Genomic DNA, 17,315 nt, shown 5'->3' on the forward strand with positions numbered 1-17,315 from the left:
ACGAGAACATAGCAATCATATACTATATTTTTCCTCAGCATTCTTCTAGCTTCCAACCATTTTCAACTAAAGGGATTTCCTTGGTTTGCAGCTGCTCATTTATTTGGAGCTGTCTTCCAGAGACTTCTCTGATTTCCCCTTCAACTCACAGGATTTTTTTTTGTATGTTCACAATATCTTTTGGCAGTGAAGTCAGTGTCTACCACCTTCTACATAAATAGCCAAGACCTTTTATGTTGAATCTCACTCATCTAGTGTTATCTGATAGCCATAAATTCTTGTCCACAAAACAGCACAGCCGGTATACACTTTTTATTCCAGACATCTCTTCAGTTAGGCAGCAAGAACTGGAGGAAAGAGAGAATGGAGCAAGGAATAATAAAGAAACTAGTTCCAAAGAACAGCAGCAGGTAGACGAAGTATACAATCACCATTCCTAAGCACACAGATGTTTTTGTGTGCATCTCAGCCCGGTGATATATCATTAAGCCTATGAGAGCACCGTTACCAGAGTTATTTGTGACTTCACATGCACTTAAGATTTAAAAAAGCTTTAGAAAAGATGCTTCGTTTTCCCATCCACTTTTGTATGGGTGTAGTAATAATAAAGCCTAACAACAACTTTCTCCACCACCATGGCACAAGATAGTACATTGCTATGTGGCCACTTAAAGCCCCGCAGCACCACGCAGACAGCAGCATGCAGTGCCTACTAACCTCAATAACTGTACCCTGGCACTACTGCCATGAAAGAATCAGTCCTAGCAAAATTTGGAGGTAGAAATACTGGTGCTATTTTCTTCACTGCATTTGAAAGCTATGACCCAGCGGGCAGTCTACGAATTTACATGGCTGCGTTTGCATGTTTCTCCTGTGCAGCATCACATATTATAGGAGAAACAGCACACAAACAGAAGTCAGAGGAGTTATAAAACTAAATGAGTCTCTACCAAGAACAACAGTAACAGCTGGTAGGCTCCCACTAGTGCCATCAGGTACACAATGCAAGGAAAAACACTGCTGTTACTATAGGATATTTTGCAATGACATAAGCTCGTCCACTGGGATTTGTCAGTGGCTGTTTATAAAGCCCAGGTGTAACATTAGTTTCCTTCAGGATGCAAGTGTGAACCACAAAGTCAGTAAGGGAGGATCCAGCTGGGGGAAGTCATGGTTCTTGCTTAATGAAAGAAGTTGGAAGGGAAAGGGGGAAAGGAAGAAGAGTTTAGGGGAGTGTAACTTCCTCATATCTTTCTCTTCAAAAAGAAGGTGCAGAAAAACAACCAGTTAAGTTGACTGGAGAAACCTAATAAGGGTTCCCACATCCATACGTCTTTTCTAAGCCTTTTGCATAAAGCTACTGCTATGGCAGCATTTGACTGATACCCCAAAAACTTTGACCGTGGGAGCCTTCCAAACAGATACCGAGTAGACATCATCTGGTTTCTTTGAAACAAACCTAGGTATGTTACGAACAGCTGTTCAAAGGTATCATGACAAAAAAAAATTCATCAGTAATCCACAGGATGAAGCACTTCTCATAAAAACCATTCAGTATCACCAAAAGTTTGCTAAGTTATCAAAAAAAAAGTTGGTTTAGTAAGATAATTTGTGATGAAAAGTCTACAATCATTCCCCTAAATTTTTGCAATTGAGCAATTGCCCAGCTCCAGATGCCATCAGAAGCAGTTGCTGTGAACCACAGCAGCCTCTCAGCAAGTGAAAGGAGGAATTTGTGCAATGGGTGGGGTACTCATGTCACAGCCTGATTTCCAATGGTTAACTATACTAAAAGTCTAGAAGTTTAAGAGTGACTTTTCAGCAAACACAAGCAGAACAAATGCTAATTCCTTTGCAAGCTAAACCAGAAATACACTCAATCCACTTCCTGGTATTGACATAGTACATTGTTCTAAATGCAACCATTGTAAACAGAATATAATAGCTTTGCTGTAGGAAAACAGTTAAGAAAGTTATATGTGGATCATGGTAGGGGATTTTTGTTTTAATTTGTTTGTCTACCACTCCTTGATAGCTACCCAAGCTTCTTGAAAAATATTTAAGTGTGGTATACACACACTTCCATCTTTACAACAACTGAATCTCCGGGTCCTGAGTTTTTTCCCCGCTATAGCACAAAGCAAGCAGTGACATTTATAAATGTAACTGTTGACTCTAAAGGGTTTGACAGAAGACGCGGCAGAAAAGCAAATAGTCTACCCGCTCACTGGGGACCCTCAAGTCAAGGACTAAGTTCCACTAACTTAATTACAGGAAACTCATTTCTCAATTGTCTGCTTCTGTGTGCCTCATGGCTTAACTGCAGTGTATGGAGCAGTGGGTCAGTGGGTGCCCTATCCTGTCAGCTGGTTGCCAGCTGGGGTTAACCCACAGCAGTGGGTGAGGGGCAGCAAGGGGCACTGCTAGGTTAAAGCAACATTGACTTTTTTAAAGTTTCCAAATAATCAGTTACCTTGCCAACACTTTGCTCAACACAACTTAAGCCTTATTAAATGTGAAACATTAATTGTTACAAATCTGTAACAACAAATAAACTGGGGGGTTTGGTTTGTGTGATTTTGTGGGTTGTTTTTTTTGGTTTTGTTTTTTGTTTTTTTAAACAAATGATAGCAAGAGTAGTTCTTTGAGAAAAAAAAAACAAAAACAAAAACAAAAACAACAACCAAAAAAACCAAGCAGCAATAAGATGTCTGGAAATAATTAAGAAAGTTCACATAAACATTTATCCATGTAAGTAGCAGTGGTATTTTAAACATGATAAATTAAACACTTCTTAATTCTGTCTCAGTCATACCAGTGAAACATTTCTACTTACTAGTAAACTAAGTAAACAGAGGGCTGCATATGATCAAAGACTACGGAAGTTTATCTGATCAGTCAGTGCTAGAGCAGCCACTGGCAACGCCTGACAATTCTTTTCAGTAAATGTTATCATACCATTCTTTGAAAGTAAGAGTATTTATAAAGCAACAAAACCTCTCAAAGTTCTAACTTCCAGCACTAATGATTTAGTATCGGTAGAAGACACTAGTATCATGTTTTGTCTTTAGTAGAACATTTTCATCAAGATGTAAGAATAGGTCTCTAAGAGAAGATTTATTTTTATCCATGATTTCACCCTTTTTTTTTTTAACATCTAAAAACTCATTTCAGAAGAGCGATTAAAAACAAAGTATCCAGATTAAATCAAATTTTGTTTTACTAAACATTGTATCTGTCAAAGCAGTTTTATACAAACTGGTTGAAAAACTTCATAAGCTCTTATCACAACAGAATACTATGACAACTAATTTAAAAATGAAGACTCAGCATTATCTCACAATTTTAATTAGCTTTTTAATATATATTTTATTGTATTTTCTTTCTTCGCCAACATCACCAGTAATCCGTTAAGTAACTGAGATTGTGTTACTACAATCTAGAAAAGTGTTCTAAGTTGTTGGTAGTTATTGAGCTTTTTTTTCCTCATGCTAGTGTTTATAAAACACAGAGCATCATGAAAACCAACACACTGCAGCAAGCTTCACTGAAACTGCCTGTTGCACCTCAAAAGCTACAGAGCTCATTTTCACAGACAAGAAGTCTTATCTGCTTTTCAGATTCCTCACACCTGGGTCATATCCTGAGGCATTAGGTTAGGGAGGGAGGGAGGGAAGGTCAATGTTTTCTGGAAACAGAAATAATGTAGAGAAGTTAGACTATTTCCAAAGGCGAAGCGTGCAAGTTGAAGCACAGCGTGCCAGAGGAGGCCCTGCCATGCCTTTACCCGCTACCCTGGGAACCCTGAAATTGCATATCCCACGAGGCTGACACTCACCATGCCACCCATGGGAGCAGCTCCCTTAGGATCTCACAATTTAAGGCTGTATGTATATGTCTACATGCACACATTTCTACATATGTATATACATGTGTATATTGTACGTGTGAGAGAACATATAAACAGTCACACAACCTTATATCCACAGTTTCTTAGTGATCCAGACAATCATTTTTCATGTGTCTTCTGTGTATATAAGAAATTTCAAGTCACAGGAATCTTGTACTAATTCCCTCAAAATGTACAACAAAGCATACGTGGAAAAGATTTTTAGTTGTGCTATCCCTAAACACTCTAGTCAAACTTGGTATCTGAAAGCTTTCCAGTTTTAGCTTTCCATATTATATGTGTCTGCTTGATTAGACAGACATAGGAAGCTACTCAAAAACAAAAAAACCCAAAACTTGAAGGTACTGAATAAGATCCTCAGGGCAGTTTCTAGATCCCCGCTTAACTGAAAAAAATGTTTCTGGAATGTTTTTTACTTGTCACTTCTGGTGAAACGAAACCATGTTTACAGAAACAAAAAGACACTGAAGGCTTCATGAGTCTTCCAAAATTAAATGAGACAAGCAGCTCCCTGCTTCCCTCTCCTGTACCTAGACAGGAACAACCCTGTGTTCAGTTTCAACCTTCTAGTTTGGGGGATGGAGTTAGCAGGAAAATTATTGTAAAGTGGTACCTGGGACATCCTGACCTCAATGACTGTTGTCTTTTCAGTGTCTAACACATGCACATGCTAGCTCTCAGTCCTCCCCCATGCCTTTTCACAGGCATCAATCTCTCGTTGCCAGCATAAGGAGGAGAATCAACCCTTGTTTGATGGCCACATGATGCTGTCAGTGACTCCACCATTAATGATGCTCTGCAGGATTCCTTTCCACTCCCTCCCCTTCCTTCCCCCAGATCCCTGATCCCAGCCCATCTATGGCTCTATGCTATCACAAGTCCTACCCTCTCTAACTCCTGATGTAAAGCTAAAGCAAGCCTTACAACTCACTTACTTGAAGTTGCTTATGTGACAAACTAAAATGCAATACGAGAAAATAAAGTTCTTTCATAGACAGAGTGAGTTTTCCCCAGATTTGATATGAAAGTTCTGTATCATCCCTATGTCTTGCTTAATTTACCAGAACTCCTCCCAGAGGCTGGAGAGCTGAAATGCAGCAGTATCTGCCACTGTTCCACAGGCAGAAGAGAAATTCAATATATAATATATATCATCAGCATAACTTTAACACATTTAGGCTTCATCAATACCTAGGAGAGCCACAGATGTGATCACATACGCTACTTTTAGGGAAGCAACCAGCAAGGAACAAATGACAATTTCTTCCACATCCTAATTCACGGCACAAGTGTAGACGTTAATTTTAACTGGACGTCATTATAGCGCCTTTAGCCTCAAAATGTATTTGTAAGGGAGGCACACAACATGTGAATCAGAGCGAGCTCAGTCTTTGAAAGACTAGCTGTAACTGCTTCTCCTCTGTTGTTGAGAGTTCTCATAATAATGTGTCAAGCTTTACAGTAACTTTAAAAAAGAAATTAATAGAAACTCCTTTTGCAGTTAAGCATAGCTTAATACCCTTTACATGGAAAGAAATTTCTTTGCTGTTATTGATGTGCTTTTTGAAATTATTATTGCAACATGTTCCTTTATGCTTTTCAAATGTCAAAACTGAGGTTCAATGCAATGAAAATATTTTAAACTTTTTGAGATGTGTATCTTTAGGTTTAGAGAGAAAGCAGTATAAATCAGCCTGAGCCACAAGCTTTATTCAAACTAAAATACACATTTGAATTAATACAGCCCCTGTGTGGGGACAGCAATGATCTAGAAAGCAAGCGTATGTAAGAGCTACTACAAGTTTGCCATGAAACTGTGGAAACATCTCACAACCTTCATTTAAAATAGCAAATTTTTATAAAATATTTTAATGAAACATTCAGCAGTGATTCTGAGGAAGGACTTTAATTAGCAGGATTACAATTGTTTTTAAAGAACAAATTTTCTCTGAAACCAAGTACCAAACTTTCTGAAATGGGAATTTAAAGTTAATAGACCTTGCAAAGAAAAATATGGTCTGATTTTCAGGAAGACCGAGTTTCAAGATCCCACTGATTTTAGTGGAAATCATGCATATTCAATTCCTCCTTGTGTCAATCATCCCATATCTCAAATGTCAGTTTTGGTTCTATGAGACTTAAGTATCCCACATGAAAAACTGGCCTTGGTCAACAAGATTCTCTTTATCAAAAGGGGAGAAAATATCTTCTCTAAAGCTGAAATCCTAGCAGCCCACTGGTCTTCCCCCCTCATTACATATTTTAGTACTATCATTGATAATGGGCCAGGGAGGTACAGAAAGGTTAGACAAAAACAAGTTAAAAGTTCCTGCTATTTAGATAAATATGCACACATAAAACTCAGTTAGCTTTCCCTTAAGTTTAAGGCCAGTAAGGGAAACTCGCTTTTTGACTTGAAAAATTAGTCAAAAAAATAAAAGAAAACTACTAACCTTCACTCCTGGGGACAGGTTCTGTACCACCTGGTGTTTTATCTGGCATCTCTGCAGACACCGGCTTAGTAAAACCTAATGGACACAAAACAAAGAAAGCATTCTCCATCAAAACCAGTATGTTTAATAGGACACTCTCCTGCCCCATGACCCCTGTGAAGGATGGATTTTCAGCTTTCATGATTTCCGTGTTTGTATGTAAGATACGTAAACAAGCAAAACTCCCTAGAGATTAACTGCAACACTGCTCAGTAGACTGTCACCTGGACGTACTGCCAAATTGGCAGGCAGAAAAGGACCCTCTAATAAATCGCAGCAGTAGACTAAAAGCAGTTTGGATATCCCCCCCGCCCCCCAGTGAATTTCTAGTGAGAGGCCCATGAAGTGGGACAGAAGAACCGCCTACACTCCTGCACTGTTGCAGTTAATGAAAGAGTGGTCATGCAGAGGGTCACGTCAGCCTACATTAAACAAAATCCGTTAACTTTAAAGCTTTACTACATTGTAGAGCACCAACATTTCTTCCTTCCCAGCAAGGCACAGTGAAGAAAAGGCTTCTCAGAAAGGCAGTAAGCCCACCTCCTCTTACAGCAGTGTTATGAACCCTCTGTGGTATTGGCCAGTGGTCAACATGTGGCCAACTCACACTGACTGGGATTTTGTATCCTCCTTCTTTGCACCTATGAGTATTTTCCCATCATCAGCTGGGCTGATACTTCATTTTACATAATGCAAGGCTCAAGATCAGATAGGATGCATCAAGAAAAGACAATTAAAAAAGAGCAGGATTCTCTGCCTGAAGGAGACTGTGCACCAAGTGGGGCAGGGACTTCACCTCTGCTGACAATCCATGTAGCACAGTGCTGTGTACAGCACTATACACAGTGCACAGCGTTGGAAGTATTAGCTGTGCAGCCTTCAATCCTAGTGAAGTCACTGAATTGTCTTGGTTCTAATGATGCTGAGGCAACAGAGCTGATTCGGCATGCAGATTTCAGATGATCATCAGATCTGGAGTTATGGGAGACCTCCCTGGCTCACCCTGCAGCAGAACAGAGACTGAACACAAAATAAATGGCTCCCTCACCTTAAATTCCTCTCAAATTCATAAAATCCATAAAATCTTGTCAAATTCATATGGCTCGTTTTGAATCCTATTACCAGACCCAGAATGAAAACATTTCAGCCTTAACATCCAATAAAGGGCTTGGTTTTACATTAAAACCAAACTATACAAAACACGTAGGATTTCTTAAGCAGTTTAAGTCACAGAAAGTATTTCAGGTATGCTATCTGGGGCGAGTATATTTGACATATTTAATTCACGTATATGTAACAGGCTTAGAAATGTTATACAGATCTGAGGCTACAATCCATTAGCACATCCTAGGGTACAAACTAATTCTTATTTAGTTGATGGAAACTCTTGTACATATGATTTGCTACATCAGCCTATTCATCTCCAGTACTTGGGATAAAAATCAGCCATGTCTTAGGAATCACTTTGTCCTTAACATAGACATTTCATCTGTACAATGTTATGCACACTAGAGATTTGATACTAGCCAAAAATCTTCTCTCAACTCCCTAAAATTAATAGTGATAACGCTTATCCACCTGAAGGTCTGTGCACATGAGTTCATAAACCACAGCTGTACTGTGTCACAAACTAAATAAATAAGTGTGCCCTCAAAAGAGGATTTAAACAACTATAAACATTTAATGGTCTCCAAAATCCTGTATAAATTTGCTGTAAACCAGAAGCCTACTCTCTAGAAGACATTTAAAAAAATAAATTTGTTCTTCAGACAGATTACTCAAATTTAATTATCCATACTTGTCATCGCAAAACAGTTGTCTAGAATACACACACCAACTAACTCTAAAACTTGGCAAGCTCCTGTCCAACCCTCTGCATTCAATGATGCACTACATATTGTCTATGATCATTGCAGCAGTTTATAAATGAAATTACTAGTAAATCATTGGATGACTGGAAAGTTGTTAAGAACTAGTTAATCACACAGTGCCTTTGAACCAAGAAATCATATCAAGAAATACAATATTTACTTCTGTGATTAATTTCAGAATCCAAGAAAATGTTTTCTGTAAATTCTACGTTTTAGGTAAATCATTTTGTATCAGAAATTCAGGGAACTACATGTTTTAAGATAATAAAATATGGATATCCACAGATTTGGTTTCTGGTTTTGGTTGGTTGGAGTTGCACAGAAATTAAGTAAACTTCACCATGAAAATGTTCACTGAGTAATGTACTGACGCATTAATGGCATAAAATTGGTAGTCTCAGAAATACTGTTATTTTTTATTGACATTTTGTAGAACTGCTAAATACAAGCAAGGCCCCTCCTGCCCCAATTTTTATTTATGCAAGTCTAATTTTCCTCATCTGAAGTAGGCCAACATTTCTTTCTACTTGACCTTCTAAAGAACTGATAAGCCTGCTTTTATGTCATTGAAACTCCGTATCAGAAATAATTACACTTAAAGTAAGACATCTACCCACAGTCACTTCTCTGGAATTTAACTGAGCACCTGTGCTCATCCCTCTCTATGGAGCATGACCTATCATCCCCAGCACAAACCCAAGCAGGACTCAAACTGGCATTGAACGACCTTGGCATTTTTAATAATGGAATGGTAAATTGAAAGCTGGATCATTCAATCATTGCACACAAACCAGGGTAGTTATTGAACAGGTTCAGACTTTCAACAACCACAAGAGCTCTCCGTTTCAAAAACTCATTTGGATAATCCAAGGCAATTTTAAAACTACTGTGCCACTAATAGTTTTGCACAGATTTACCAATTTAGCAGCTCTGCATTACAGTTTGTGACAGCATGGCAGACAACATAGTTATAACAGGTTGAAGCAAGTCAGCCTCTGTGCCTAGAAAGTACATCTACAGAACACAGTCTAGAAACACTTGCACTCTGTTACGGTTTTCAGTAATGAATCAGTCTGTGAAATGTGTTGCTGTTTCCTAGCTTTTTCTAAATAGCACAGGAGGTCAATAGTACCAGGACAGTTCAATCAGATGGACATGTGACAGGACCCACGTAGAGCCTTCAACATTTTCTTACAGCACTGTCAATTTCACAAATCACATCTGAAAAAATGAGGTCCAGTTGCACAGCACAGAATAGTATTTTAAGTGACTTCTTTAAAAAGCATGAAAAATCATCTATTTTAAAATCTAAAAAAGTATGCTTCCTCCCTTCTTTCTCATTAATGCAAACTGGTTCCACACTGTTGCTAGAAATTGCAGAAAATACTAAAAAACTTTTAAAAATTCCACATTTTTGGATAAAAAGGTCCATTTCACCACTCCTAGTCCTATCACCAAGTAATCAAGATTTTCTGTCATGTAACTGCAATAAATCTTGTAAGATTTATTTTGCTTTCCTTTTGTTCTCTGAGAGGTATAACAAAGCTAGCGGAAGGAGGAAAGACTTAAAGAAAAAAATTATAGAACTCCACTCTTGTTTTCTGTAACATATCAAGTTTTGAATTACTCAGAAAACAAAAGTTTATAAATAAATAAATAAATGAATGCTAAAGTTCCTAGTTTTAATCTATGAAGGAAACCTCTGACAAATACTGTTCATCAGGCTAGTAAAGTAAGTATTTCTGTCTGCAGTACTGCCATAAGCCAAGCAAGACTCGCATAAAATCCAGCAGAGAAGCAGCATTTGGGGTGTAAGCTTGCTAGTAAGATGTAAAAGACAGTAATTCTTGCTCACTTTCTATACAAATGATCTCCACTTATCCAAACAATCTTGTTGCAGACTTTGGGTACTACTAATAATACTGTCAAGATCAAACATATACAGTACCTTATAAAAGGTCCTGTTAGACCCTTCCAAATACTCTTGCAATGTAAGTATTGATATAGCTTTAATGGTCTCTGCGTCTTTGCCTCAGCTATTCTAGCAGTCCATGGGGTACTTGGTATTTCTGAATTCACCACTCAAAGCTGCTACCTATTGCTTACACCTCTGAGCACTTTTTCACAGAACATCCCAGTAAGAGAACTTGAAATACATATGCCTTCATAATTTATGAATAAATACAGCCATACTGTTTACATTTCTTAATTAACCAAAATTCTTTAACAGTAACCAAAAACATTCAGATGTACGACCGTGCATTTTCACAGGCCATAATCAGCCAGGGCCACCCAAACAGGCATACTGGGAGGTCCTAGTTCAAGAAATTTGTTGTTCCTTCTGGTAGATTGGTTTGCCTTTAAAATCCTGAGATTCTAAAATTTGCAGATCAGCTTTAACATTATGAAAAAAAGTAAGATCTCAGTTCCTTTAAACAGAGAATCTAAAGCTGATAGCATGCTATAGCTGAATTCATTGGAAAACATTCAAACTTAGAGAATGTCGGTGACTAAAGACTACTTTAATATAAGCATGCTTAGGAAAAATATGGATTACCTGCATTTCAGACGCATATAGTCCTTATCTCTTAAATTAACTGTACTATGCTAAAAAAAAATTAAAGGTTTCCAATTATTCAAAATAGCTATTAATTGAAGTATCGCCATTTTCAATTTTAAAGTTTCATGGAAAAAATTTCATTGGAAAGACGACTTATGTTCCGGTTTTGTTCTCTCAGCAATTTATCATGGTACTCTAAAAAAGCATCAAGCAGCTTGAAAGAAACTATTGTTCATCATAGGACTGTTTGCAATTGTAACTATGGAGTCCAACTATGTATTTATGTTGAACAATGATCATCACTAACCAAAATCCTACCTGAATGTCCTCATGTGTGTCAAATCCCTGGCCCCTAGTCTACATCTGTTCCAAATAGCTGGAAGTGATCATATTCAAGGAAGCTGGTTGGATTTCTTCAAAAACTTTTCAAACTCAGTGCCTGCGACACTGCATTTCTTTCCCATCTTCCAGAGGCACAATGAGCATGAACATTAAGATTCCACTGAAGACACTTTATTCACAATCACCATAAATGTTCATTTAAAAATACTTTATATTTTTTTAATGCAGCCTTTTACAGATTAAACAGTCAATACTTTATGAATACAGCTCAATAAATGTAAAACAACTGAAGCCCTGAAGTTCCATTTTACACACTGTGCTATTAACAGTAAAGCCATTTACTGGTTTATTTTTAAACAGCATTTGGACGAGTTCTTCCTGCTGTAGTTAAAAAAAAAAAATTAAGACTGGATGGAACAAAGAAGGATGTTAGTAGGGTTTTTTTGATGTGAACTATTTTGTAAACACAAGGAGACTTAGGTGCCCACACATAGCCTGGGGTCAGAGTGCTGTGCTTCTCAGGTGAATGGTACTGGATGCTGTGTTCCTGACTGCAGAACCACTCACAGGACGCCAAAGCCAGCACTCAGAAAGTCTCAAGTTGCAAGACAAACTCCAGACTCCAAGGAAGGCTATGGCAAAATTCCCACCCACATTAACACGACCAGAACTTGACATTTGGCTGTTAAATGCTGCATGTATCTTTGTTAGGGAACAAGGACATCTGTCCTGGATTTAGGTTTTGCCATTTGTTTGCCTACAAAATCCCTTCTGGAGCAGATGCATTGCTGCTCTGAACCCCATGAGAATAGCTTTGATCTCAGGTCACATAAACCATAAAAGCAAGTTTATATGCTAACAGTAACACAATTCTTTCACATGAACCAAGAAGTGACATTGAAAGAAACTCTAAATAACATGGACAGAGAGAATAGAAGTTATGAGGACACAAACCACTACATGCCATCAAGCCTCATTGCTGCTCCTATTCACCACCACCCCTCAACCCTTCTAAAGTAACATAGCAGTACCTGTTTAAGATTAGAGTTTATTTCAAATTAATATTTATTCCTTCAAAACTGCACAGATTTCTAATGCTCCTTTCATTCCCTTCCAGCAGAGCTCTGGATGTAGGTACAAGTTACTGCTCCCCTTCTCCAACAGTCCTCTCCTTCAAAGTTCCACAAAAATCTCCCAGCCTTTTTTCCCTCTGCACATCAACACATACCGAAACATTCCAAGTTTGGGGGGTTTTGTTGGTGGGTTTTTTTGTCTGTTTGGGGGGTTTGGGTTTTTTTTTTAGTAAGCTGCTACACATTTTGGTGATTTTTCTCAACCAGGTCACCCTTGCACCTTCTTTTTTTCACAAAAGCCAGTAACAGTGAGACTTAAGATGACTGCACCAGGAGGTGAACTGGTCCAGACAAGACCAACTGATCTATGTTGACAAGAAGGAGCAAAACCTCCTTCGCACATTGTTTGCCCCACTGATGAAAGCCATAGTAACATCACATTCTCTCCTGCCCCATTCTTCAAAACAGCATAAATCTACAGCATCCTCTGCCTAGTTTCTGGAGCTAATCGTCCATATTGCAACTGCAATCCAAAAAAACCTAATGCCCTCCTGCTAAGCAAAGACCCAATCACAGAATCCCTTTGTCACTTGCATTCTGTTTCACTGTAATTCACTCTGTTTGAATGTGAAAAACATCACAAATGTTCCATTATAAGGAATGAGCTGTCTGGCTCCTCTGCGGTTAAGTGCTATGCATACATCTTCTCCTTCTTCCAGCCTCGCCAATAGCTCTGAATCCATTCCCAGTGCTATCCCAAGGCTTTGGTCATGGTTTTCCAAACCCACTAAAAGATCAAGTTCAGCAGCTAATCACTGTGTTTCAGTCTGGGAGTCAAGACAGCATATTTTTTAGAGTAACACAGGATATGAGGTCTAGGAGGGAACGTGACATGCAGTCTTCTCCTTCAAACTTTGTATAGAATGAACTTCTTGAAAAGATGAGATGTACTAAACATTTGGTCAGCGTCCAACCATGCTGCAAGCCTCCTCACTTAACATGTGCTGCTACAATGCCAAGTGAAACAAAGAGGAAACCTACCCCACAGGGTCTTCTGGGAGGAGGAAGAGGGATCAACATCTTGACTGACACTCCCCAAATACCCTCGTGAAGCATAATTTCAAAGCCGAAGCACAAAGATGTTAGTTTTAATTGGTGAAATGCATTTACTTCTGATGCATTAGCTCTGTGTTGATCATGGCACTTTCTCATGCTTGGCGGAAGCAATAGCTTTCAAACTCAAAGTAATTTCACACGGCCAGCACTGAAATTACTAAGTATAATTAACCACTGTTATTTTTCTTCCTGTAAAAATGAACTGTTAATGAGTATCATTGAAAGTGTCCTATTTTATACATGCAACTTGGCAGGAGATCAGCCATACATTGCACATAATCACGCTGTACTACAGAAAGCTGACAGAAAACAAACCAATGCCTCCCCTGTAGTGGTAGGAAATCATGACAGCACTTGCCCACAATGATGCGTTTCTGAGGTACAAAGCCACTTGTTCCAGTAAAGCCCCTACAGGTAGCATCAGCTCAGCCTTATCATGCCACACAGCCTGCAACTTGTGGACAAAACCAAATGCTTGTAGCAGAAACTGCCTCTCCCTTCTGGTCATCATGCCAAACAAGTGTAATGAATCCTTCTAATTTTCAGATATCTGAATAGGCATGCTTACTGCTCAAGTTTGGAGATCGGTTTGAATAGCCTGACGGCTAAACCACTATATGCCACCATTTTGCTGATCTCAAAACTTCCTGTCATCAGAATAAACCACAGGGTTTTGCTAAAGCACTGGACATTTTTCAAATTAGACACACATATATTGCTTATCTCATGCCTTTGTACAGTGCAATTAATCTCATCAGCCCTTACAGGTCTTCACAAAAGTTTAAGAAAACCCACACAAATAAACAAACAAACAAAAAAATCCATCAAAAGATCATGTTTCACTTACACACAGTAGGACTGTCACTTTGGACATTTTCTTTTGAATCTAAGCTTAAGAAAATAGACAGACTTGGATCAGGTGGCTCAGCACAGGACATGTCTGACATCCACTCTGATGAAAACCAAGGAAGAGCAGGATAAATAGGTCAGTCCCAAGATGATTAGGGACTTTGAGGTAAGTCCCAGCACAGACTGTATGAGTGCAGCAACAGCAAGTCATAACTGCCAAGGATAGCTATCGTATCACAAAATACTGCTGCCATTACTCAAAGAAATCTACTCAACAAGCAAGCAATGTATTCTACATGGACTATTTTCTAAGCAATTTAAGCAATAACAACTTTTAATGCACTACGATTGGTTATTCTGCAAAAAAACAACCAACAGTATAGGTTTCATTATTGAAATTTAAGACTAAGATTAAATGAACTACCATTACATTGTTTTCTGATTTCATTTTTTAGATAACACTAGTTCCACTGTTAAGTGCTAATTAGGGCCACATAAAGAAAACTGAATTTGAAACAAACCCATTTAAAAAGAAAAATGCCTCACCAGAGACAAGAGCACACAGTTCAACATTTTCTTTACTAGAAGAGTTTATTTGCAGTACCACTAAATTGTGACTCTTCAGTAATGCACATACCAAGTGCTGAAATAGCACAAAAAGGCACGTACACCAGCTACAGCATTAAAGAGACTAAAGGATTTTAGGGTACAAGTCTTCACATTGCAAGAACAGTCAAACCCATAGCCTAGACCGTGACAGTTGCCAGAACAGACTACATGACTTTTTCCCTAACAAATTCTCCAATACTGTAAGAACATACACAATTATTTTCTCATGTCACCTAAGGGAGTTACAGCTAAATACAGCCTCTAGCCATTAGTTCTACAGCTGCATTTCTTTCTGCCTTGCCCACCATTCACCTCTCCAACATACTCCAGGTGGGTGTCTTGACTTGTTAAAAAAATAAATGCTTTTCTTGCAACTTTTCTCATGAAAGCATGCACTGCAGATGCATTAGGTCTCAGTTTCCAATAGATTTAATTCTAGTGAGGTATATAGCAGAAACCTCACTAGTGGGACAAAAATTCTGGTTTAAACATTTTTTACAAAAAAACAAACCTTCCACACCGAGATATGAACCTGTGAAACTTCAACAATAACAAAAGTTGCTTTATAGTGCACATGGTTAAGGAAAGGAAACTGAAGAGGAAAATATTTCAGCAGTGTTGATCTCAGAATTACTCAAATTCCTTTTCAAAGCTCTGAACTTTGCTACAACTAGGGGAGATGCTGATTTGGCTAAAACAATTACACAGATGCACACACACACAAAGTGTCTCTCTTCAGTCTTTTCCACATTCAAGTCTCTGGTGCTCAGCAGCTGCAGCTTTAGATTCCTGATTAAGGGCCAGGGCTGCTGCTGCTGCATGCCCCTCTCGAACATTAAAAACCCCAACAACTATTAAAAAACAACAACCCCAAAAGGGCAATAACCCATCTAGCATCCTAGTAGTTGTTTTGTAATCCCGTTTCTCTGATAGACAGGAAAGAATAAAGAAAAAAAACCCAAAACCCTCCAGACTTGTGTCTGGGATATATAGTAAAGAGCCCCTGATACCTGCTTGGTATCTCCTCCAAATTGCTTTTCTGTTACAGATGTGTGGTAGCACTTAAAGAGCTACTTCTCTTTTTACTTGATGCCCGTGCTTAGGATATCTCTACACACTGTCTTGGAAAAGACGACTTGTGCAAATTCATCATTTCACTACAGGATCAAGTAGTGGAGGAAATGAAACCAAAACAGGCTGCGAGGAAGCAAAGCTGTTGTTAAAGCACAAAGAACCCAATCACAGCAAACAAGACAAATAACATTGAAAACAAATTATAGTATGCAATGTCTTAAATGAATTTGAATTCAGTCCTATGTGTTGAATAAATACCACAGTGATGGATAACATACCAATGGATTCCATTATATCTGAAGAATTTTGTTACTATGGGAGAAACATACTTACCATGTCTGCAAGGATTTTACCTTCTGACACTACCTTTTCACATTTCTATTTCTGTTATGGGAAACTTCTTGACACCCAGCTACAGTGCACTAACACCACCACACTTTATAGAAAAAGGGAAACCACCTTGCCATCCACTTAGTTAGGACGCCAGGCTGCGTATATTACATAGGGTAGTCCCTCCTGAAATCACACTGATAATAACGAAGGTTTTTCTGGGGTTTGTTTTGTTTTAAATGAAGGCTCTATGGCCCTCTTACAGAGATACTCTTGATATTTTAAGGTCAGTAAAAAAGCTGATATCTATGGGATGAACAAAATTTGTATGTATTTCAACTTTGTGTAGGGCCAGAGTCAAGGCATGGAGACAGAATGACATCTTCCTAGATTCACATAGCCAGTATGTAATGCAAACCTTGAAACCACATTCATGGACAGCTTGACAAAGAGATAAGGTGCATCCAAAAGCAAATACTCTAAGACAACAGAACAGCCCAATGCTTTTTAAGAGTATAAATACAGAAAGTCCATTGCAAAGTCAGCTGGTTTAGGGATATTTCTTCTCTCCACTTAAATACATGTTTCTGAAAGCTCCCTAAAAAGAGAAGAAAAAAGAAAAGAGAAACACAAAATGCTGCTCTGCACCAAATCAAAATTGCAAGTTTTTTCTCTCATGTGCAAGTTTTTCAAAGCACTGCTATTTTTCTTCCAGTCTTGCTAACAACAGAGCAATTAGTATGCATCAACTCCAATTAGACTGTTTTAACTCTTCTATAAAACCTTGTAATATGTTTGTAATGTAACATATGTAATATGTTATTTTCAGGGAAATAACTTCAGACCTTGCTATAGAAAAAACCCACAGAACTTCCAGAAGATCATACTGATGAAAGACAAAATGTCAGTGCTGTCCAGAAGGTTCATTTACTTTGTTAAAAATTTTCCTAAACAATGTTAATTCCAAGTACACAAGAGAGAAAGATATTCTTCCCCTCGATTGTAAACTCTTTTGGAGAGCTGGGGAGGGGAAGGGAAGAAAAGATGCAAAGGAATGTTTGGTTTGGCACTGCTGAGGCTTGTTCATGA

The 17,315-nt window shown here is 38.3% G+C and overlaps 1 protein-coding gene across 1 annotated transcript in view; it reads right to left on the reverse strand.

Annotated features, from left to right (window-relative positions):
• PLEKHG1 (pleckstrin homology and RhoGEF domain containing G1) overlaps positions 1–17,315 on the reverse strand; it is a 136,181-nt gene that overhangs the window by 90,737 nt on the left and 28,129 nt on the right. The window contains exon 2 of the mRNA XM_055810630.1: positions 6,364–6,438. Coding sequence (XP_055666605.1) covers positions 6,364–6,412 — 49 coding nt within the window. The 5' untranslated portion in view covers positions 6,413–6,438. The remainder of the gene's footprint in view (positions 1–6,363; positions 6,439–17,315) is intronic.

Source organism: Falco peregrinus, chromosome 7 (assembly GCF_023634155.1).
Source record: "Falco peregrinus isolate bFalPer1 chromosome 7, bFalPer1.pri, whole genome shotgun sequence".
Classification (NCBI taxonomy): Eukaryota; Metazoa; Chordata; class Aves; order Falconiformes; family Falconidae; genus Falco; species Falco peregrinus.